Source organism: Astatotilapia calliptera, chromosome 11 (assembly GCF_900246225.1).
Source record: "Astatotilapia calliptera chromosome 11, fAstCal1.2, whole genome shotgun sequence".
Classification (NCBI taxonomy): domain Eukaryota; kingdom Metazoa; phylum Chordata; class Actinopteri; order Cichliformes; family Cichlidae; genus Astatotilapia; species Astatotilapia calliptera.
In genome coordinates, this window is record NC_039312.1 from 5,923,714 (window position 1) to 5,949,807 (window position 26,094).

The following is a 26,094-nucleotide window of genomic DNA, read 5'->3' on the forward strand; positions in this document are numbered from 1 at the left end:
CACATATCATGTGTTTAGAGCAGAAAGTCATTAACTTAACACCTAAAGTTTGCAACATTCAGCAGAGAATTGATGTTAAGGTCAGTTACCTGTCTTTTTGGCAGTGGGATCAGGAGCAAACAGTTTAACTGTGACCTTGGGCAACATCCACTGCATCCAAAGGCTGACCTTCCCACTGGTTCCACCAATGCTGCTAGTTTTCTGCTCCAGTGTCACCGTGTCTGCAAACGGACCGTCATCTCCTGCAGTCACCGAGTCGCCCTAGAGAGCCAAAGCAGAACTGTTTTGTTGGACAGAATAAAATGGTAACCAGCCAGCAAGCTTGAGGACCATAATGTAATTCACACATTAATATTGAATTCTGATGTTTGTCCAATAAATCTAGTACAGATAAGGAGAGAAATTCCTGTCACTTAAAATGTCAATTAGCCAATTACAAAGCACATTTCAGCCAATATACTACATAATTTGCTAAAAGATATAACAACTAAACACAACCAAATAAGAAGAAGAAAAAACTCAAAGAGCATTTGACTTAAAATTCCTGTTTGTTTCCCATCATCATCGAGGACTGTCTGCTTGAGTGCATGTGTTTGTCCATGTGTTTGGTGAATGTGTATGTTTGAAAGTGTTGTCGCTGTGCATGTAGCCATAACAAAGCAACCACCAAATATTGAGCCTTTTAGTGCATAGATGACATCAGTGTCTGGTGAGCAGAACCCCACGCAGAACAGAGAAACGTGTGTATGTCGGGAGGTGGGTGGGGGGGTGCATTGTGCAAAGCTGTCACCGGTGTTAACCCCAAAGTAAGCCACCAGCACCCACATGGCCTCCTTTCACTCAAGTGCGCCAGGACACACACGTCTTGCAGCCTGGGAGAGAATGGGAAGTGAAGACCGGAGGTGGGGGCGGGAATGGTGGGGGGGGGGGGGGGGGGGGGGGGGGAGTGAAGCTGAAAAGCAAGCAGGATGCGGTGGAGCAGGATGCCTTCTGTGAGCTCTCAACTCCTTACTGGGGATTTGGCAATTCAACGAAGATGACAGCACTGGGGACATTTTTATTTCTCAGTCTCTTCCTGGTAAATATGTTTTCCAAACGTGTACAGTATCTGTGCGGCTCGCTTGGAAAGTGAAAAGCCTACAAACAAACAATATTGCAATTAGGAGTTTCATTTTTTCCGCAGCTTCTCCCATCGCAGTGTGGTAATGACAGATTGTGTCATGGTTATCAACCGTGGCTCTGTTTGGTGAGGAGGTTATCAACCATCTCAATTAGAAACCCCACAGCTGCTATGCTGATTACAGTGTTGTAAAGAGGATCCAGATGAGGAAACTATGTCCTCTTTCCACAGCTGGGGGGAGGGATGAGGGCGCGAAACTAATTTGCAAATTTAATTTAATCACACAGTTAAGGCTGGTTGACAGCAGAGCATGATAAGAACGGATGACAATAATAAAAATAAATTAAGGATTATGTCGATTCAAAAATAGATGCAACGTCACAGTGTATGGGGACCACTAGGAACTGATGAGAAGCATGTGCTTCACACACTAGTTCACACTGTAAGAAAAGGAAAGCAACAAAACACAGGCGGGAACTAATCTAAGAAGATGAGGATTTAATTCCTACCTTTGATAAAATAGCTATAGTTACACTTATGTAACTAAAAAAAAAACAATCAAACCCACTGAAAATCGGGAACTTAAATACCATTATTATTGCATAAATGCCACAGTGCTAACTACACTAAATCTCTTTGTGTTTAATTTACTTAAATAATGACTCTAAAAGTATCATTAAGTGTCTTCATCAAACTAATCTGTCAAGCACATATGTGAATGTGTGTCCGTCTTTCTGAGTGTGTAATATCGCTGATTGGCAGTGAGTAATATGAGACTAGCAGTAATGGTGTTCAGTCAGTCTCAATGAGAGATATTCTGGTGTCAACTGCCATTTGGGGACTAATTATTGTTGAGATGAAGTCAAAATATGGCGCTCTGTGTGTGTGTGTGTGTGTGTGTGTGTGTGTGTGTGTGTGTGTGTGTGTGTGTGTGTGTGTGTGTGTGTGTGTGTGTGTGTGTGTGTGTGTGTGTGTGTGTGGTTGGGATTGTTTAGTTTACAGTTCTAACCATTTGGTAGGATTAGTCTCTGTAACATCATGTGTGGAAACAGGAGCCAGTTGCTGGCGCTGTGGGAACCAACCACCATGTACTGCAGCGTGGTTGTGTGCGAGCATTGGACACTCGACTGCTTAAAGCTTCCAGGCCAGAACTACTGCTGTCATCTTTAGAAAGCTTCTCCTCGTGTAAACCACAACAGTCACAAGTAACAAGTAATTATGAGCATTTTAATGTCATTCTTTTCTGCCATGTCAAATTCCATGAAAAAAGTACTGTCTATATATTATAAAACATTTAGTACATGTACTGTCATTTTTAAACAAGGGGGAAATAAGTTAGACTTTAACTATACAACACATATTAAAAACATCTTTATTTTTAAGGGTGAAAAAGGGGAATTCAAAAATAAAAATGATATATCTTTTTTTTTTTAAACCGACAAACAAAAAAAGCCAGGGTCTTGGTGTGGTTTTGGTGAAGGTGGGCTCTGCTACGTCCCTGAACTGCCAGATCAGGGCCCCAAACAATCACACACTTTCTAGAAGTATTTTCCCACACCTCCGCAAGCCAAGTTGTAAAGTATACAGTTTAATTCCTGGGCCTCTGTGCTATAAACGGGCTGAGGATCCGGGTTTATTTTCTCTGCAGAGTTTGTCTTTGCTCATCAGAGAGACCCAAACATTGGAAGACAACAGCAGGCTGGGAAGTGTCAAAGGAAGAAGGAAAAGGATGATTTTGAAAAAAAAAAAAGAATTAAAAAGAGAATGGCTCAGGCACAGGTGGAAGGATAATTTGAAGGAGAGGAAAAGGAAACTTTCAGACTGAAAATAGCACAGAAAGAAATAAGAGTGCTGCTTGATACCACTTTAGATAGAGAAGCAGTGAAGAATAAGAAGAGGGAGAGCAGAATGCTTGGGGGTACATGGAGGAAAGACAGAATAGGGTGACAAGTAATTACAGACATGGAGAAAGCAAAAGAAGAGAATCTGGATCGTTGACTGCTAATGGTAGACATGTCTGCTTTCTCTTTGCCTCGTGGTGCTCGAATAATGCTTAAAACACAGTGGCAGTGTTTCCAGAAATCATTAATTGGTTAAACTTTTAAACCTCGTTGTGACCAGTTTCATGCAGGAACTATTTACTTTCTAACAAACAACTCCAGCAATCCTTAGCAGAAGTTACCCCCTTGGAAACTTTAACACTGTCGCTTTAATGCAGTGAGTCATTATTAGAGAATCATCGCTCCTAATAGTGCAGGTAAACTACTGGTGGTCAGGCGAGCCACACAAGTTGGCGACAAAAGTTGTAAAAAAAATCTCAACAGATTAAAATCATCATCAGAGGAAAGAGAGCTAAAAGGTACGATGAACAGAAAAGTGTGGCGAAACAATAAAACGGCTGAAAGGGGAATGCCTGTTTATTAAATACTATGCTGTGTAAATTAATAAATACTAGTAGAACACTTGTTTACAAAATACAGAAGTATGAGTAGATTGCTTTATATTTTTACACAAATGGGGAAGAAAATATCTGGGAGGACAGTAGGGCAGAGGTTTTTGTGGGTGTAATGTGAATGTAGCTAGAGAAAGAAAGGGTGGGGTGTTGGGGGGAGACTGCCGCCACTACTGCTGAGACTTATCAAAACAGCTCCTACATTCTTGCTCAATCACTCGGCCTCCCAGAGGACTAAACACTTCTACCAGTGTTTGTACTTAGGTAAACAGTGACAAGTGGGCTGTCAGGGGCCACCGTGGCCTTGCTATAGAGGCACTATACCAGGTTCTTCCCAGTTCTACTGAACTGCTGCCACTTCTCCAAGTTCCACAAATGACGCAAGAACACCCACATGTCGATAGCAAGGAAACAAATGTAGGCACAGATGCACACTGACATATGAAACACTTTTTTTCATAAGCATGTACACGCTATTGCCTCTTAGACCAGTATGGTGGTTGTATTGCGATCCCTGGGGCCCCACAGTGGTGACAGGCAGCTGCTGGTCGAACACTATTATAGCCTAGACTAGTTTCCACTATGCCAACACTGACCCGCACTCACTATCATTTTTATAAATGCTATATTTATGCTTCACAAAAACACACATAGACATATTATCCAGTGTCCTGGTGGCCCCAAGGCCATGGATCCCCAGCACTGATTGCTGCTGCAAGAGTATTACACAGCAGGAAAAACTCCTGCCACATTAACTAAAGCTGGGATAACTGCCACAACCATCTAGAGACAAAAGGGAAAAAAATTATATTTGAGGCTACTCCCTAAGAAAATATGACTTTAATAGCCTTCGTTATTGCACATGCATATGCACTGCTACATTTCAAACTTATGTCTGGGTTTGATTTTTAATCTGAGTAAAAAAATGTAACAACAGGTAACTATTTTCCCCCAGCTAAGAGGCAAGTTTATCCTCAATCAAGGCTGAGCTTAAACGAATCAAACAGCACTCTCTGCCTAGCCTGGAGTATAAAACCTCACTGAGTAAGAAAAAATCATGTAAGAAACACAAGCAGTGATTTATACTTTTACACCTCTAAAATTTTTCCAGAAACAAAACATTTTTTGTCATGTGTGTTAAGACTGACTCAGCTACTCATAACAATAAAATAACAATATTTGCACTTAAAATTGTAAATCAGCACCAGAATTATGTATACAACAATGGCTTAAATGGCATTTGTTACTGCATGACTCACAGCAGCTAGCTGAGAAAAGATGGGTGCTGGCAGGCTGTCATTAGGTCGCATATTAAAAAAGTAACACAACATTAAAGCTGGAACACTGATTCTGACAAAGGCAAAGTTCATAAGTGACTAAGCCAGTGCTATGTATGGACAGACATTCAACTGAATGAATGAGTGAATGAAATAATGGACCATTTCATGTGTTTTTTCCCCCCGATTATGAAAAGAGGTTTGTCTGGATGAAAAAAAAAACCAAAAACAGTGTAGATGAGCAGATGATTCCCATAACTCATATAAACTCTGAATTGACATAATAAAAAGTGTAACTGTGAGAAACTCCAACCTCAGTGGGGGAACCAAAGTCTGCAGAAGGACTGCAGGTGCTGGTGTCAGGCAGGGCGGTGCCAGCGCTGCTGCGTACAGGGGAGGATGGAGCGGCACCGGCAGGCGGATCTGGGATGTTGGACGTCTGACGCAAAATGCCATGCCTCTGGAGACGAGCCCACGTTGAGCTCCAGCTGAGGAAGAGCTCATACAACAACTGAACCTGGAGGGTGAACCAAGCAGAGATAAACAGAGAACGTTAGTTTTGTATTTTGTAATTATGGTTGAAAACAATTATAAAGACAGTCTACCAGCGAAACAATTTTTGGTTTCTCTGTTTGGGGGGAAAAAACACTCATTTTGAATGGGAAGTGAGGACTGTTTATCACTATGTTGCATCATCCGCTTGTTTAACAGCACTTGTTTGGAAACTGAGAACATATTAAACACGTATCATTCAGTTTTCCCAATTAGCTTCTATACTCTGAAAAGTATTCTGTGCCAACTGAGTGCCTCAAAAGATAACCCTAACACACCACAAGTAGTCAAAACCAAATTCAAATGTATATTTTTTTTTGCCAAGGTCTGACTCAAACAGCTGCACTGGGGAGTTCTCATGTAGTTCTGACTTCTGAGGCCATTACCATGATTTGGCTTGGCAGCTTTGTTGTTATGTGACACTAAACCTAGTAAAAGCTGAGAGAGAAGGAAAGGGAGAAAGAGGAAATATTAGCCAGAAATGGACTTCTATCATTCTCATTCTTTCACTCTCTGACTTAACATACTTCTGTACTTGTCACTCAGAGAGGCCTCGTTTCTCAAAAATGATGTAAAACCTATGCGTTGGTGTTTCTGTTCGATGGGTCACACTTTGCGAGGTGCAGCATGCTTACACACGTGCTTCACTGTGCAATTTGTTATCCATAACAACAAAACTTCCAAAGAAACACCCTCAGAGGAAAGTTAAATTCTGTCATCAATTTCCTGCTAAAAACTCACCACGATTAGGAAAAACTGAAGGCTCTGCGTCAAGTGTTCTCAGCTATTTATCATGTGTTCGCATTGAAAAGAGCCTTAGCTTTAAACAACAACAAAGCCAAAAAAAAAAAAAAAAAGAGTGGAAAACATGAGACGAAAGCAGGGGAATGTGATGTGATGCTTTCGGTTATTCATGCATTCACTTGGTGCTTTTTAGGAGGAAAGAAGGGAGAAAAGCAACACGCTTTCACAGTGAGCTAATTTCTGGATTTCAAATGCTTCGCTTCTGCAGCCAGCTAAGCCCGCAGCCCCCACCACTGAGGGTCCCTTAAACTTAAAGGTGCACAGGCACATGAGCACACATACGAAATAGACTCTGAGCACATTTTTACTCTCAGAGTCTCGCTCGCACACATGCTCTCCTGTTAGCGCACACATTGCAGGGAGGTCTTCCACAAATAATCATAAATCAAATTAGAAGCACCACAATACATTACAGCTGCACCATTTCAAACATGTCGAGGAAGAGCTGCTACGCCGATTCAGCCGCTGTCCAGGGACAGGGCCAACAGCTGTTTGCCATACCCAACCAAACTGCACTGCCGGCAGGGGAGGTACGGCACCGTGCTCCCTTCTCTGAGAGTTGGGGCCTGGAACTCCAATCAAGCACAACAAGGCCTACTGCACTCAGTAGCAGATGTGGAAGAAAAGACTGAAGACTGCTGAGCAAAGGGGGAAAAAAAAGGGAAAATGTGTGCACAGTGAGATCAACACGAAAATGAATGACAGGGTTGTTACGTGACCTCTGTATTAGCATCTGGGATAAAGACTTGTCCTTAATTTTACGATGAAACCTAAGCAGAGCTTGAACTCCTTTCCATCCACCCTTTCATCATTGATCTTCATTCTTCATCTCCTACCTTCCCTCTGTTATTTACCCTGTCCTATGTCAATTTGCTGCTGCTGATACTTCTGCTTAGCAGGGTTAGACAGTTTAGCTCAGCTACTGCTATTAGGGTAGGTTGGGCCATGAAAAACATGCACACACACACACGCTTACATGAGCTTATAATACAGATGCAACATTTCATGAGTTGGGGAACATTTGGAGGCCTGGATTCTCCAAAGGCCTGTCATCTGCAGATCAGGAGGCCTGTTAGGGTGCAGTACTACAAACTGGAGACTGAACAGAGGCTTCCAACAGTCATTCATAAAAACACACAGATGGAGAGGGACAGGACAGCATGCAGATGGCGAGTGTTTGTATCCTTTTATCTAGGAGCAGTTTACAGAGAAACTTCACAAAAATGACATATTGTTGAGTATGTGTGGTAACTCTTGTGTACACGGGAACAGGTGTGTGTATGTGTGCATATCTGTTCATTGAAATGCTGTACAGTTATGTGCCAAAGGTTAAAGCAAACAGTTGCTGTGTGTACGCTCGTTCCAAGGTGGTCCTGATAATGTTAAAGCACAACTAGTAACCCCAACTTTCAGACAGCCAGTCAGTCAGTTTGTTGAAGTAATATGGAGACGTTTAACTCCTCCTGTCCAGACTAAAAGGCATACAAGTGTCATATGGACTGCATTGGTTTCTCATTGCTCACACTTTTGCGGACGTGGTTGAATCTATATACCTGCACAATCCAAAATTCATTAGGAAATTTGCATCTTCACGTGTACTGTCACAGTCACAGATAAAAATACAAAATACGACTACGATACTAGTTGCTACCTGTGAAAACGCACCACGGTGTTTGCTTGAAGGCTCGACTGTTTCACCACACTGTCTAAAAATACTTTTGTTAGTGCTATGAAGTAATCCATCATGTAATGGAAATGGAAAATCTGACTTAATGTGACAAACATGCAGCCGAGTAGCCGTGGGGAAATTTAAGGGGCCAAATTTGTTGCTTCTATTTGTTTACTTTAAATGTATTAATATCTCAAAATCAGCGCTGTGATAATTTATTTGTTTTGAAACGGCAGATGTAATTTTACCCCCAAAATCCAACAATCATTGTACTTATTGTACAGTAACTGTGCAGCATTCTGACAACTCCATATATATTCCCCCAGATGGCAACGCTAATTAGAAAGACGATCAAGTAGTGTGAGGTCTCTTTTGTTCTAGCGAGGGTGGGGTTGCTCTGGCAGCAGTTCTTAAAAAGCTGCAGTGAGACTTGAAACTGCATTAGCTTATTACCCCCCTCAAGTCAGAAATTTTGCACAGAAGAGGGAGGTGAGCAGATGGGACAACAGAGCAAAGGAATTACGATTTTTTTTTTATTATAATGGCATCCAAAAACTAATAATGACTCATCATATAATCACAATAAGCCTCCCCGGCTTTGCCAGACACCAGCAGCATACTTGACGGGGAGACCAGAGAAGCAAGAAAAGAAACTTTCCCTCAGTAAAGTTCTTCTCATCTCTGGGAAACTTTTCACCGCAAGCAGATTAAGGCCTTTAATTCGTTTCTGGTACCAATTCCCCTCAATATCACCATGGCTCATCACTGTGGTCGAAGACATTTAACAGTGTGACCGCTCTAAAGGTTGACCCAATTAAGTGTTTACAGAGGAACTTAATTCAATACAGCTAATTCAATTGTGAAAAAACAAAACATGTGTAATGGTACATGTAGATGTGATTCTACGAGAGAAATGAAAAACAACACAGGGACCTAACTGGGAGACAAACATGTTCCGTTTGCAGTACGTCCGTATTCATCACAGTCTCACTAAAACATAATAACATGCTGTAAAACAATGATGGTGAGTACTGCAATCCCTTACTCTTCTTGACTGAGACCTCAAAATGTTTTACCAAAACAAACAAGGCAACACTCTCATGTTTACACTTCCATTTTCATGAAAATTATACGAGTTCAGAAGATGAGGCAGTTTGTTTACTGGACTCAATCTATATCAGAAAATCATGCGGAGGCAGGATCTTCTTGCCAGGGTTCGTGCGTTCATATTTCAGGAAAGTTTACAAGGGGATGATTTGTATAAATATACATGTAATTCTAATGACTACTTTGTGACTGCAAAGACTGTCTGACTGACCTGAGGGTTGGAGCACTTGACGTGGACGGGCTGTAGATCAACATGGAGGCACACTACAAAGGAGTGCCTTGCTTCAGCAGAGCTCTGCAGCTTATGGGATGTGACAGCTAGTGTGGAAGTGCAGCCCATCGGCTCCAACAGGCTCAGGCTTTGCTGCTGCCCCAACAATGTGTATATGCTGAACTGACTCAGGCTGATCGTCCATGGGAAGGCATCACCTGGAGTTAGACATAAAGAAAAAGCAAATGATATATGAAAACAAGTACGTATATTGCAAATGGCAAAGAGATGCAAGGATGACAGACATTATGTGACGTGAGGGCAAAGAGATAAACACTCACTATGGTCTCAGGAAAAATATGTGATTCTGTGTTATCCCATTTAACCTAGGTGTTTCTGATTTGTACATATTGTTCTCCATAAGACACGAATAGACCATCTTTCTACAAATCTGCCATATTGTTTATGCCATATGAAAGGCAACAGTTTTATCCAATATACACGTGTCACACCATAGCACAGAATTCGGCATATTTTGGTCTCTAGAGGTAAGAAGGATTGTGCTGTGTTCCCTTTTTGAGAGAATCTGTCACTTAGATTTATTCGCTGAATATAAATTTGCTAATGTTTCTTCAGTCTAACCACGTCTATTTTCAATATTTGTATAGTTTAAAACTAGTATGAATCATAAGCTATGAGCTAAGGTCTAGCTTGGACTTCTTACAGGAAGAAGCAGCTACTTTTTGCTGTTCCCTGGTCACGAGGGCTCACCACAGCGGGTAGCTCCGTATGTTTCATTTGGCAGAGTGATTTTTTGCTGTACGCTCTTCCTGACACAACCCTAAAAATGATTTATGGCTCCAGCTGGAATTGAACCAGCAACTTTGCCAAATAAATGTGTAAACCACTTCACCACGAGGTCATCACCTGGTATATCGTGCCACTTAAACTTTGCATGTGGAATGCTGTGGATTGGTAACAGCATAAATATATATAACAAAAATGAGAAGCTTGTATTATTTTATTATTTGCAGTTTACGCCACGGTATAACGAATGGTATTTCCAAATTCTCAGTCAGAATTTGAATCCAGAACCCCTAAACTTGGATTTCACACTCAGAAAGTCGGAGCACCCACACCCATCCCGAGTTAACAATCCAAGATGGTGGCAGTAAAAGTAAAAAGAGGTAAAACTGTAAACTGTATTTGTGACTCAACTAAATAAGCAGAGCACTGACCGGGCTTTATCTTTGAATGCAGCACTGTTTTTAAGGACCCATAATCGAGTATTATATTGTATAGCTAGTGATGTATGAATCGCTCTACCTTGCAAAGAACCAAAACAAATCCTGTTTTTCCTCGCTTTTCTTGGAACAAGCTTACTCAGGAGTGATGTCATTCCCAAGTTCTGAAGTACCTGGAACGTGGGGGCCTTCTTCTCATTTTTCTTCCTTTTTGTTAAAATCCAGCGAGGGCAGCTTTGCCAGATCTTGACAGAGTCTGATTCTAAGATACCTTTAGGAACCCAATTATTTAAATTGTCCACCATATATGGGATCCACAAAATAGACAGTGGTGTGGCTTGAGTAAAAACATTTTTCCAGCACATGAAAAAAAACTTGGACATTACATAACCTTTTACTATTGTGAAATGGAAAACCTGAGAAAAGGAATACTGAATAGTTATTTCATCTATAATTGATTACGCCACATCCATTAACCAGATACACAAACACAGCGTAAATTGAGGCCTAATATTAAATCTGTGAGTCTGAAACAGCATGCAGCACTGGGAGTGCTTGAACCAATGAACTTGCTGACCCTGGAAGTACCATCTTACAGGGATGAGGAACAGGTTCATTATCACAGGGCCACAAAGAGCACTTTTACCAATACGCCCTTGGCAGGCTGCTTTGATCCCGAGCATTGAATATGAGGGATGAAGACCATTTCAAAGAGTAGGAATGAATTACTAAAAGCATGGGTTGTTAATTTTCACTGCAACATTGACAAGGCAGCTGATGTCACTGTTTTTGCTGTCGTTTTTCTTTCTCCTCTGTTTTTTTACAACTGCATGCCCAATGCTGATGTCATTAAAAAGTTTGGAGAAAAGAAGTGTGCCCCCCTTTTTTCTCCTCCTGAAGAGAAAACATTGCTCAACCATCTAAGTGTTGCTTGTGTCAACTCCACCAGGTGTGCACACCACATGTGCACGATCTATCTCTCAAAGTCGCGCTACTTAAGTTTGTTTGTCTTTTGTCATGGTAAATGAGTAGCAGTGGGTCAAAGGTTTGCTCAGTGTTGAAAAGACTCTAATGATGATGAATTGACATTATATATGCTATTACTATTGTGAAATCATACATTTTAATTATTAATAAAAATTAAATGAGTTATTAAGTCATATTTTCTTTCTCACTAAGTGGGATTAAATTCCCAAGATTTCCAATTTTAGCTTATGCATCTATCACCACCAGTGTTTCTAATTTCAGCTTTGAAATCACTCTTTTTGACATCACTGTGTATCTGGGTGTATGTCCCAGAGTATTTCAATAATTCTAATGAAAGTTTAGATTTCATTAGATGTGGTATGAAAACCTACCTTCTTCCAAGATGGGCTTTGAGACCACAAAGGGGAGCTCCTGTAGTGGTTCCATGTACTTATGCCCAGCACTGAGGATACTAATCTGAGGCAGGCAAACTACCAGAGTCCCAGGCATGTTGGTCTGGTTGTGGTACCAGCTACGCACAGTGCCGGGAATGTCGCCACAGATGATAGTGCTCGGAGAAGGGAGGCTGTCATTGGGGAGGAATACACAGCAGGGCTGCAGCTCCAACTTGAAAAAAGGCAGAAAAAAGAGGGGAACATTAATCATGTTAGCCAATTCAGCCTCACCCATCAGTAAACAAGCACCTGTCTTATGCCATCCAAGTGCACAAAAGTTCAGTTTTTTTGCCAGTATTACAGAACTTGGACTGTGATGGAAAGAATAGAAGAAAAAAAATTGTGCAACATTCCGGGTGTTGCTGGAAAAGCCTGAACATGGTGAACAATACTTTCCTTGGTTTAAAAAAGAAAAAAACCCTACATTTGGTCACACACACTAAACCGTCTTACAAAATGCACATTACATACATTACATTACATATTTCTGAGCATCCATTTAAAACCACTGTGATTTTCTGAAACAGAAAAACAAAAAACTTTGAGGTTTCGTCAGTTAAATACTAAAGTCTTTTTAAAAAGCACTGGAGATCAGTCCCAGCTGTACAATGTCCCAAATAATACATAAATAAATAAATAAACAAATCAAATAAAAATCAAAAGCCTTTAGATGAGTAAGCAGTAGCCGGCAAGAGTGCAAGCAACAACTTTGAGCAACAATATTGCTTTGTGTTTTTCCATTTACTAGCCTAGTTAATGAAAAGCAAAGGGGTGCAGGGTCCAGGGGGCAGACAGCAGGTGTTGCCAGATACTTGTGTGTGGATGTGTGCTCACTTCTGTCAGAGAGACTACTTCTACTTATTTTTAGTCTCACTTATTAGAGAGGTGGATACTCTATGAGCCCTCTGGTTTCATGAGCAAGTTATACTGTAAGATATGTTTGGCATATCTTAACACGTTACGCACACATTAAGACACACACCATCAAAATTTGCATATGCACTTGTATGATCTTTGGCTATAACTGCACGGGCCTGGAAACCATCTCCAAGTTTTCATGGGAAGTGAAAGAGAAGGCGAGACAGAGAAAAAGACTTTGAAAGCAGGATCAAGAGGAGGAGAGTGAGACACTGAGAAAGAGCGAGAAGTACAGATATGGTTACACTTTCATCATACTCTGCTTCCTCTTTTGATTATTCTTTAAAGGGTGGTTTGAAATGGGAACGCTTTTGCACAGTGACACATAAGCTTTGGCCTTTTTAAGAGCTGGCACGCAGAGAAAAAAAAAATCACCGACACTGCCTGGGCTGTTGCAGATCTAAGCAGGGTTAAGCTGTAAAGCAGGCTGACATACGGAAAGTGCCGGCTTTAATACCATGACTCGGGCCTGCACTTTGACGACGGTGCCTGAGGCTAATGCTATCCTGCTGGACATCTTGAATATATATATATATATATATATATATATATAAACAGATATGTGCCAAAGTCCTCAACCATCAAATATCGTCAGAACAACGGTACTGGCTGATGGGTGTGTTGGTATAAGGAACACGAGGAAACAGAAAAAATAAGAGCAATGGCTTCAGTTACCTATACTGTAATGTAAACAAAAAAGCATTACAGCAAAGTTTATTATAATAACTAGAATCCAGAGAATGAGTTTGTTTTAATCACCGTGTGATAGAAAAAATGAAATCACTGAGTTCACATCATGTGACAGTTTGATTAAGCACCTGGATGATCTCAGGGCTAATTTAATGTAAAACGAAGCTCAATTATAATTCAAAGGGATTTTGTATATCATATTTCTGAGTAAGTACACAATAGTACAATATCATAGTAATTATCGATATAAACATTTTACTTATTATTTACTTTTTTAAAACTGCCATCTAGACACAGACTGTAAATAACTATTACAGAACCACGCTGTGCCTGATGAGTGACCGAATCTGTCACCATATATCACCTTCTAGGAATTAAAGTTTTACACATAATCAGAGAAAAATATTATGAACATAAATCATTATAGGTTCAGTGAAATTAAAAACCAATGGAAATCTGTTTGTGTTTTTGAGAGGAAACATCTGTATCAACCTCTTTAGTATAGAATTGTGGGAATTTTATGTAATAAAAATGATTAAGCAGGTGATTTTTGTTCATTTAAAAAGGGTAGTTGTGACTATTACAGGGTAGAAAACACAGGCACCTATCTGTTACAGTGAATGTGAACAAATAACACAGCACCTTATAATGGTGTTTGCTCATGATTTTAAAGTGCTTATGATGGAACACAACGATGATGTCAGGTGTACGACAGTCATAGTCTTGCCACATTACACAGAAATATACTAACAATAAACAGATAATATCTCACAGATGACGACAGAGGGCAGTCAGACAATTGACTTTCTAGATGTTTATACATAAAGGCACACAATGTTTCAAGGAGCAGAGTATGTAATGGAAAAGAAAATGGCACAACAATCCTAAATCTGGGCGATACAAAACGAATCTTTGGTTGGCTCTTTTCTCCTTTCATTCCCTTTTGATGACAGTTATTAAAAGCCACAAACACAGAGAAACAAACATGTTGTATTTACCAATGGCAACAGTACACAACAGTACAAGTCCATAGGGGGACAGTGATTAAAGCAAAATAGCTTTTTTTCATGAGTGGAGGAGGTTTGGATCTAAAGAGCATTTGATGCTCTGGTGACCAGTGAGGACTTGTTGAGGAATCCCAGTTGCCCGAAAGTGGATGACAGCACAAAAGAGCAAATATTACTATGCCAAAAGAAAACAGTTGTACTGGTTGGTAGATGTCTTGTGAGTTCAAGTACAATCTTTTAATAATCCACACTTATTCTGGGTCACAGCGCTGTCAGGTGTTCAATCTGCATCCAAGACAAATTGGGCAAACATCTCCAGTAAGATCAAAATATAACAAGAACTGCTAAAGCTGCTCTAAATCTGTTCTTTTTAATAATATAAAATACTTGGTACTGTTTTAGCATATCAAACTTTGATGCCAAACAATTTTTGCTGAAATGGCCTTAAAATGTCAGCGAACATATTGGAAAAGAATCGTAAATGCCCGTCCTTGTCACCATCCTGTTACGACAGTGTCACGTTATTAGGAACGTGAACTCAGAACTGAACGGCAATCCTCCACCCAGTTCTCTGTGCTACTGTTAATAGCAGGTCACCCTGGTCACCTCGCAGACCTTTCCAAAGCCCCCCATCTGTGGTCTAATGCTTGAGCTGTGACTCATACACACACACACAGGGAGACAGACATACAGTATCCAAACAAAGACGACAGGGGCAACAAAGGGCAAGAAAAGGGAGCACTGGAACTGCTGAGCAGTGCTGACAGATCCAAGAGAGAAATAGTCTGAGGTCAGAATGTCCCATATGCATCATTGCTTTTATGACTGCCAAAACCACTGACAGCATCTCTTCCCTCTGACCAACTCTACAGCCCTCTATCCCTCCATCACCCCAACCTCCCATGCCTCTGTCCTTTTGTCCCTCTCACTGCTGAGCATGCATTGATTCAAGGTGGAAAATCTGCGTTGAGATGTGAGAGGAGAATCGTGGTGTTCATGGTTATGGTTGACATGGCAACAGACACACAAAAAATGTTGCCCGTAATCACAGGTCAAAGTGGAAAGTGAGAGCATGTATGTGTTTTATGTCTCAACCTCAGGTGTAAAAGTGCAGTTGAGGTTGTGCAGGGTCGTGTTTGGTATTCCACACAATTGTGTTTAACAGCTCTGTAACAGGCCAATAAACACAGCACTGGAAGCAGTTAGTGTGTGCGACAATGTCCCCCTCCCACGAGCTGAGGGCCAGGCCAAGTTCATGTATGTTTGTGTGTGTGAGAGAGAGACTTGCACAATGTCCTGTGACAGGAGGAAACTGACAGGAATACCAGGCTGACCTAAAACTCATTATGTTCCGTCACATGCTTGGGTGGCAGCGGGCCACATTTTCACTACTCACCAGCCAGTCACAAGGCTCGGCAAACTAAATTATATTTTTATCCTAAATAGGATAGTGGAAATTTATTTTCTGTTAGTGTAGACCCGTGGAAAGGCGGTGTTTCCAAATGCAGCTAAAGGAAAATTCTGAAATGAATTTAAAAATAGAAATGGGCACAAATAATATGTGAAAGCCAGAGGCATAATTGCAGTGTGGAATATCTGTTACACAACTTTACCCTACTGGGTTTAAGGGTAATGTGGAATAAAACTGCAGCAAAAACAAGACAGATAGCCCCTGGAAATGACTCGGGCACAACAAATAATAAAGTGTATGACCTATGCTTCAACAGCCATGTAGTTTATACATTTATTTCTCATTATTACATGGATAAATAGGGCTGACAGTGTTTGAAAGGGATTAAAATTCATATTCATATTCAAGTTGGGCCAAAGTTCAGAATGGCAGATGGTTTCATACAATATCTGTATTATTACAGAAGATTCAGTGGGGAAAAGCGAAATCAAAGATGCATAATTATCCGTTCCTTTTGTCCAATGACATCATGTCCTGTCAAAGTGAAACAAAATCTTTCAACATAACAAATGGAGTTAACGCTCAGCAACCTGGGACCATACTTTAGTTACCTACTGCCTCCAATAACAGATTCAGTCAGGAGAATAACACTGACGGACAATTTGAGTATCTGTGTGTGCGTGTTCAGGGGCCACGGATCACGTGGATCACTTGCAACACATTCATAAACTTTTTTTTATTAATGTGAAAAAAACACTTTTCAATTTCGACCAGGAAATCTCAGTTAAACAAGAAACGAGACTGAAGCCAATCAACTCCTTATGAGGCTGCACGTGCAGGGATTTTACTGTGAAAACATGCTCAAATGACACACTTAAACATTTGCAGAAGCATACACTGTGTGCTTGCATGTTCTCTTGCAAAACTGAACACGTACACAATCATAGATCACATCCCCCCTGCTAGCTGCAGACAGCAGTTACTTAAAGAAAAGATTCATAATGAAAAGCGGTTTAAGAGAAAAAAAATGCCAAAAATAAAAGATAATTCACAACAGCAGTCAGCTCAAGGTGTTTGATTTTTGTAAGGTTCAGACCTTGCAATATTAAAGTGAAACCCCCAACAATCAAACCTACAAGGAAAAACTTGGTGGGGTGCAATGAACACGAAAAGACTGCTGGCACAAGCAGGAAAATAATAGAGAAAATGAGAGCATAGAGAGACCACAAACAGGACATGACCCAAACTGGGAGCTGGTTCGAGAGGAGAGGGCCCTGTTAGCTACAGCGAATGCCTCCCATTCTACTTCTGGAATCTCCAAGCAAGCCTGCTTATGAGAGGGAAGTGCTCTACTGGGATAAGATTATACTCTGAAGTTGTCAGGATGGACCCGGTCATCAGTTGAGCTCTGGGCTCAATAGGGAGCCAATGAAAAGATGATATTTCTGTTCAGTTCACCAGAATGGCTGCTGCTCCTTGCAAGCTTGCCCTGATGGTAAATTCTCCACAAAAAATAGTGCATAAGATTGCCTCTTTTTACATACGTACACCAGCGCAGACACTGCTTTGTGAATCTGACACAGAGAAAAAGACTGCATTTGTTACTTGTGCTCACACAGATGAATTTGTCTCATGTCTCAGCACATCTCTGATATGCAACAAAATTCGCTCTCTGCCATTCAGTAATGAGACTGAGTGGGTTGACAGGGAACAAAGCTAGCTGAAAATAATGTGGGGACGTGTCATCTTGAATGATCTTCATGAAACTAGCAGTTAAAGGTTGTTCAAGTCTCAGTATGGATGCCAACAAACAAGATTCAGTAAAAAAGCCCCAGAGAGTTTGAATCTTTGAGTGACAGCCTGGTTATTTATTAGGTGACCAGCGCTTATCCATAGATTTAGGTACTGAGCCCTTCCTCTCAGCCCTCTAAATGAGCAAGGATCTGCTTACACTTTGATCTACAATACACAACCATAATTAAATGTAGGTTCTGGGCTGGGAGGCCACATGCAGTCAAGAGTAAATACTACTAGAAAAAAGACAAAAAGCTAAAAACATTAAAAAAGGGGAAGTATATCCATTTTGAGGTTATTTTGATTAAATTTTAAGATGCCCAAATACATTTTTCCCTTTGTTTCTTTTCTCTGGCACCAGATCACAGAGTTCTAAAAATGGGGTCTTCTTCGTGGGTTGTGTGTTTGTGTGTGTCAAGCTCTGCTCAGTTTTATTCCCGATCACTTCTCCGCACCATCAGATAGGGTTCAGAATACAGCCACATGTGCCGACCCTGTTTCAAATCTTTGGGTCTTAATACCCCTGAAAAGCATCCCTGACTTCATGCTCTTCTGAGCAGCAGTGGGAGTGCATGATCTGTCTTGTGTCGTACTTCTCCCTTGAGTCTTTGTGAGGATGGTTTATCTGGTTCCAGCAGAGCAGGTTCTAATAGAGAGGAAGCTGAGGGCCAAACACACTCAAGCTTTAAAAGGCTGAGGCCATGTGGAAATGGCCTATATAACCACAGGAGGCTCTTAGGATCTGCCGGGCCTCGCCAGTAAATGACAGAACAGTGAGTTAGATTGAGGACAGCCCGTCTACTCTTAAGACCAACTTAGAAGTGCAGCAGACAGTATATTACTCACCAATAATCATTCATAGACACAGCTTTATGTTTCAATCATGAACTGACAGATTATAGGAACGAGAGATCGGCCTTGTCCAAAAGAGGGATTCAAAATTTTAGCACTCATGACCAGAGATGGGCAGTTGCTGTAATCTGATTACTTTTTTCAAGTAACGAGTAAAGTAAGGGATTACTATTGCAAAATCGGTAATTAGATTACCGTTACTTTCCCGTAGGAACGCTGCGTTACTGCGTTACTAAAACCGTGATTTTTTTTGCAGAATGTCTCATGACAGTGACGTAAGCGACGTTGGTGACAGCAGCTGTGTGCAGATCAACAATGGATAATATATCGAGTGCGGGAGAGAGTATGAGCGTGCAGCGTTTAAAGCGTGGAAGTACTGACCTTACTTTGAGTTTGATTCCATAAAAAGTGACAAAAACATTAGCGTCCATCGTGCGTGGGAAGAAAACTTCTTTTTACAGCGAAAAAAAACCTAAACTTCCAACAAGCACCGAGTAGCTATGACGTGATGGGAAACTCACAGAGACACTCGCGCGGATTCTTCAACTGACCGCAGCACACCTACACCAGGGTAACCCTCCGCCTACCCTGCTCCTGCTTTACAGGTGAAAATAGAGCAAAAGGGCCGCTGAGTCTTTGACTTTATTTATTTTCTGCTGTGTTTTACTTGCATCTGTTTGAAAGAGTGAGTGAAAACACAAAAAATATTTTATTTTATGTGCTGGAATGTGTAGAAAATAGGTTTAAATGTTAAACTAATTTATTCAAGTCAGAGAATGTTGCATATAATTAAATGTTTTGCTTGATGCATAAAGTTAAAAGATTAAAACTGATAAAACAAGTTAAAAAAAAGAGACTTTTCCATTTGATTACATTTTGTATGATGGATTATGTAGAAAAAGTAGAATTGGGCTGAAAGATCTATCACTTTATCACCTCTTCAGGTTGTAAATCGTGTTTTTAAAAAGTAACTAAGTAACTAAGTAACTAAGTAATTAATTACTTTTGAAAATAAGTAATCAGTAAAGTAACGGGATTACTTTTTGGGGGGAGTAATCAGTAATTAGTTACTGATTACTTTTTTCAAGTAACTTGACCAACACTGCTCATGACAAAACAAAGCAAAAATACATTGCTACTGTTTACCCTCAGTATTTAAAAATGGAGATAAGATGTTAGAAAACTGAACTGCTCCATTGTATGAATGGGTTAGCTGTCTGAATCACATCTGAATCTGAATCTTTACACATATGCAGCACAGCAGTCATGCAACAGAGTACTTGCAAGAACTACAAGCAATTACTGTCACCCTCACCTAACTCGACCCAGGCAATGAAATACGTGTGATATCAGTCCTGCGGCGCTGTACAAATCCGCTCTTAGGCTTATTGTTTTCATATCACTGTAGGGAAGAGAAACTTGGATGCCCTAACTCTGTACAGACCTTAGCAGAGCACAGACTTTGGAGGTCAAGATCACCCCTCTGTAGAGAGACCCACAACATGTGAAGGCCGCACGCGCACACACTTGCACATTTAAACACGTACGTACCGACAGATTTTTCCCTCTATTTTTCTACACACAATAATAAAGCCACGACACACAGGAAATCACCCAGAGATAGAGGAGAGGAAATTAGAAACACCCTCTCAGCATCCCCAATGAAAACATTTGCAACTCTGGAGCAGAAAAATCTCAGTGGAAGGATCGGCAGCAAACGGAAAACACATCCCTTTGTTTTAAAAACCTGATACCTCTCCAAATGTAATCTTCCTGTGCCTGCACCAGACGGGACACTGTGTTTCCTAAGTGGCCGGTCAGATGAACAGAAGGTCCTCAGAGCACAGAGCCCACTACCCCACCCACCCACTCTTAACCTTCTGCTCCCCTTCCTTCTTCACATCTTCCTGCATTTTCTGTTTGCTATAAACCAAAACAAACAAACAAATCAAAACCCCAAAACAATAGTCAAAAAGTGGGTGTTATAATACAAACTGTATCGTTAACATTTTAACATGATTAATGTGTGTACCTGAAGATTCCACTATGCAGATGTATCTTGCGGTACATGGATAGAGATAGAAGTTTTGGTTGGAAACCTCAGAGAGCAGATTTATTTCCTGATCTTCTTGAGAAAAACATTTAAGCATGATTCCTTTTGACACCAGATAGGCTGTGTCTCACCCACATGCCACCACAAGCAATAAGATCGTGGGCTGGCACCGCACAACGGGCTAGGCAGCCAGCCATCTATGTGGCCCTGCATTCCTCTCTTCCAACACTGCTTACAGAAGCTGACAAGCTCTGGAGGTCTCCCTGGCCGAGGTGGAAATCTGCAAAAATAAACGCTTTAGGTGACATGAAGGCTTTGTTTGTTTCTGCTAGCTCAGCTGTTTGTGTTAGCGCGGTGGGTTAATTGCGACTTTGATCGCTGCGTTTATTGATCCAACAGTGGCCTTAGGAGCGCGGCTGGCCTGGCTCGCCTCACCTACTCCCACCCATAATCTCAAACAATCACCCCTCCACCACCTCAGCATGGTGAGCCAGTACAGATGGGGCTGAACATGGTTCTCCATTGGCAGAATGCTAGCAGTTTGCATGGAGCTACAAACAGTCCATCTACCTGCAGAAAGCATCTGTTGCCAGATGGAGGCAGTGTCCAAAGTATGTGGTAGAACCGGCCCGCATGTACTGCATGGACCCAGTAGGTTAAAAACCATTTTCTGCAGTGAAATACCGACACAAAAGGACAACTGTGGCACCTCCAAAAAAGCATAAGTGGGACCCTGTCAAATTAAGTCTGAATACATCGCTGATGTTTGGCTGAGCAGCACCAAGGATGGGCTAGATTGTTCTAGGTGAGAGAGACTGCCTAAAGGTTAAAGTATAAGTGATGCAAGATTCATGGAATAACTGACAGCTTAGAGCAAAGTCCTCAGATATAAACACGGGTTGACTAAAGTTTGGCCAAAAGCAAGCTTGGCTTGGTTTATCTATAGTGGTGATGGTGTAGCCAGACAATTTTGCCTTTGGCTAACTGAAGAGAGTCAAGGTGGCTGTGATAATGTTATGCAGTATGTAATACAGGCCAAGTTGGATCAAATGGTGATGGACTGCAGATGAAAAGAGGATTCAAGGGCTAACTCTGGCAGATTTTCACCACTACTGATTTATACAGTGTGACCCAGTGAAGCAGGCCAAACCGGGCTGTTCTAAACCCCAACTGATCTGATTCGACCTGTGTTTGGCACGGCTTCCTTCATTGTCCCAAGACAAAGGGTGGATGTGTGCTCCATCAATTTAACCCGATTCCCGTCCAAACTAGCTTTCCAAGACACATTCAGAAGATCAGGGCATAAACTGCACATCATTTTTCTATGACAATTTTAAAACATCCCAATTCTGTCAGCAATTGCAGCTCCTGTGGCAAATCTGTACTCGCTGTAGTGTATCAGGAGGGTTTTTTCAATCAAAATCAGTTCCAAGTCTCTAAACTGCTGAGATTCAAGAGGCTAAAAACACAGGAGAATCTCAGTAAGCGCTTTTCCAGTACAGTCCGGTGAGAGGGTCAAATATGTGAGTGCGTCTATAATGGCTCTGAGGTCATTAGTGTATTGACACAGCGGCAGATGATGGAATGGGATTCTGGCCACACATGCACATTAACACACACTCGTCAAGATGTGAACGTGTGCATACATACACCCACGCACAGTGTTCTCACTGGGTAAACAGCCAATGACATCTACTTTTGCATTGTGGGCTCTTGATTTAGATCAGGCAATACTTTCTTTTTGTATTTCTTACATATTCACTAACTACCTCACCCTGTGCCGCTTTCCGTCCTTCTCTCGTTCTTTATTCTTTTGCTGTCATCCTCAAATCGCTGAACAGTCTTGCGGAGACTTAATGTTAGAAGAGACCCCTTCTGTCCTTAGCATTAACCTCCCTCTCTGTTTGCACTCAGCCAATCAGCACTTAAACAATCAGGAACTGCAAGCAATTATAGCAGGCTATTCATTTTCATATGCTGTTCATATGCTGAAACACACCAATTCATTTTCTATTACATCGCGGACTCTCATATGTAAAATATGTGTACCTCATTCATAATGTGTGCACGTATTATTTAAATGCTAATAAATGTGAAATATATTATTTGACATATTATCATATTGTTTGACACCAAATACTCTAAGGAGTGTGTGGGTAGGTTTCGTGTGTGAGGTGATAACAGGTTAGTTAAATTGTTTCTTTTTTGCTTTGTTTTTTTAAGCACATCCGTTTTAAACAATCTCATTGCAAAACTATAACATTTATTTTTTGCACTCAGATTTATCATGCTAAATGTTAGTATATGGATTTAGACTTACTGTATAATAGAAGCCTGAATTATTTTTTAGTATGCCATATCTACCAAATTGCTTATGATTAAGATGAGCCAGCATCTCTCAGGATTTGTAAGATGACTGTCAAGTTTAAAAGCTAACAATTTATCTCCCCAATACTGAAAGAAACATGGTGTTTAAAGTGGCCCAAAATTAAAGCTGTAATTACAAATCACTTGGAAATTGTGGGTTCTGACAGACAGGGAGGATGAGGTGTTGAATGGAAGGATGATAGGATGAAGGGAGGGGGCAGAGGATGAAGTAATGTGCCTGCACAAAGCACTCAATCCGGGGGTCAGATCCTGTTCATGGAAACCATCTGGCCAGCTTAATCTGAGCCACACCAAATCCAGTGCACATGATTCTCCTTTCTGTATATCTCTCACTTTCCTCCTGCCTTCAACCTCAGCTTCTTCCCATTTTTATCCAGTATTCTTCCCAGCTTCCTACACCTCCCTCTCCTTTCCACAGCTTTACCTTTTTTACCCCACTGCTTTTTTCCCTCTTTTTCTTTCTCAAAAAGTATCCTACTCATTAATGCATGGCAGCTGCAGGGAGCAGTGTTACTTCATTTTTCCATGGCAACGGTCTCTCTGTTTCAGCAGATCCCATTTCAGTTTTGGTAACAACGTGCTCTGTTGCCAGTGCTGAACACATTCATGTGTTAAATAGAAGGAATCATTTTAAAATTCCTGAAATAGAATCACCATCCTGATCACTTGCAATTATTATCAGAGCCAAAAAAGAACATGGGTGTCCTCAGGAGAATAGGGTGGAGAAGGGGAGATGGCTGGATGAAAAGTGCTACGGCTGAGCAGTGGGGGAGAAGAGTAGAAAACAAGAGGGAGAGTAAACAGAGCTCGGGAGATGTGGTAAATAGCAATGACCAGAAGCACAAGAAGAAAGAAAAGCTGTGGGTGAAAGCTCCAAGGATGAGTGCAGGAGCCACTCGTAGACATTTCACATTGCTCCAGCCTAGGTAACATTTACAACAGCGCCCAATGTCAAATGACTATTTAAAAAAATAATAGAAAAACATATTACATTACCAAAAAACAAAGCATGCACAATTAGGATGATGTGCGCTGGACAGAACACTCTGAGTCCATCATGCATGTTGCAGTGGACACTGGCTCTGTTGCTCTAAGCGAGTGAAAGACTGAGACCTCTGTTCATCCAAGAGGTAATTAGCATAGGTAATGTGTAAACTCCATTTGTCTACGAGCCAGCAAGCTTTTCTGTTTTCAATATCAGCTGCCTGACTTTGTCACGGACAGTCTCTTTACTTTTTTGATGGTGCTTTAATTATTTATGAATAATGACTTGGATATTTTCATTGTATGTGTCATCTATTATTCCTAAACAGGTAAGACTCTTACAAACTGAGATAGCTAGGACTGCACATAATTTAAATCGAAGAGATATCACAGGTTAGAGTGTGGCAATATGAGGGCTCGGATTCAGATAAGCTGTGTTTAGGAATGTATGTTAACATAGTTTGTTGGTCCTATTAAAAAAGGCAAATATGGTGAAAAGAGTGACTTTAGAGCATAATGATTGATTAATAATGATTAATTACTGTACTGATGGCATCTCCAGACATTTTCACTTTATGCATCAATATTTTTGAATCTCATTCCTATTAAAATGAAAACACTTCCAGTCAGTCGCTGTGCATTTGTAAGATGAAAAATAATGCCACAGCAACAAAGCATCATCACCACATTTCAGACAAGTGCTATGGATAAAAAAAAAAAAAGAGTGGTTTACACTATCACTAGCTATCACATCTTTATGTTCTGTTTAAACAGTCTTAAGTGGTCTCAGAAGCTAAGGAATAATAAATACTTTGGTAACTTTGTATCCCCCAGTCTCATTAACCCAACCTTTTTTCTGTCCTTCCTGCTCCTCTCTCTTCTGTAAAAGTCAGAAAGAAAGCCCTGCATGTTAAATTGGGCACATGTGCAGCAGAAGTGTGAGCCATTAGGTATTCTGTTTACACCACACTAAAATAAATGGAGTGGTTCAAGTTTGGGGATATCCAAGACCTGGGGTACCAGCTGTTGGGGTTTTCGGTTTGGTTCGCTTCCACTCCCATGTCAACAGGACAGAGTGTTTCCTAATTACTGCTGCAGTATGTGGTGTGGTCCCAGTCACACAGCCGAAGGGGACAGAGGAAAGTGGAGGCAATGACGGGCTCAGCAAACTATTAGTGGGTTGAGTTAACTCTTGTGAAAGTACTGTAAACAGCTCAATGTACTGACATGGGACGCCGGTTCTGGAGAATTATTTCAATTCACATGCTCTCTTTCTGTCTGAATGACATCAGATTGTGTGGTCCAAGCAATAGGAATTAAAATAATTTGAGAAGGGTTGTTTCATTTATGCCTCAATAGTTATTGTTTACATGCTCATAGAAACTCACCTTAAAGCCCTACTCAATTTAAGGAATGATTCAGCTGTGACTAAACCCTGAAACTAAATAGCCACATTGCCCACAATGAATAAGCCCACTGACAGAAAACCCTGCTGCACCTGTGATGACTTACATGCACTCACAACAGTATAACTATTACTACATGCAAAAATTGAATCTTGTTCATTTATGATGCCCGTTGTGACATATGCTTGCTGACAGTTAAATGTAACCATAACTTTGAGAGCTAGTAAGAGGAAACACTAATCTTTTAACAGTAATGTACAGTGGGGCAAAAAAGTATTTAGTCAGCCACCGATTGTGCAAGTTCCCCCACCTAAAATGATGACAGAGGTCAGTAATTTGCACCAGAGGTACACTTCAACTGTGAGAGACAGAATGTGAAAAAAAAATCCATGAATCCACATGGTAGGATTTGTAAAGAATTTATTCGTAAATTAGGGTGGAAAATAAGTATTTGGTCACCTCAAACAAGGAAAATCTCTGGCTCTCACAGACCTGTAACGTCTTCTGTAAGAAGCTTTTCTGTCCCCCACTCGTTACCTGTATGAATGGCACCTGTTTGAACTCATCATCTGTATAAAAGACACCTGTCTACAGCCTCAAACAGTCAGACTCCAAACTCCGCCATGGCCAAGACCAAAGAGCTTTCGAAGGACACCAGGAAAAGTATTGTAGACCTGCACCAGACTGGGAAGAGTGAATCTACAATAGGCAAGCAGCTTGGTGTGAAAAAATCA

At 40.9% G+C, this 26,094-nt stretch overlaps 1 protein-coding gene across 4 annotated transcripts in view; it reads right to left on the reverse strand.

The window, feature by feature from the left end:
- The window catches only part of vps13b (vacuolar protein sorting 13 homolog B), a 314,335-nt gene that overhangs the window by 134,501 nt on the left and 153,740 nt on the right, over positions 1 to 26,094 (reverse strand). For all 4 annotated transcript variants that reach the window (XM_026183458.1, XM_026183460.1, XM_026183459.1 and 1 more), the window contains exons 23-26: positions 11,795 to 12,029; positions 9,193 to 9,410; positions 5,163 to 5,366; positions 90 to 261 (exon numbers count right to left, since the gene is read on the reverse strand). In XM_026183458.1, the coding sequence (XP_026039243.1) occupies positions 90 to 261; positions 5,163 to 5,366; positions 9,193 to 9,410; positions 11,795 to 12,029 (829 nt within the window). The remainder of the gene's footprint in view (positions 1 to 89; positions 262 to 5,162; positions 5,367 to 9,192; positions 9,411 to 11,794; positions 12,030 to 26,094) is intronic.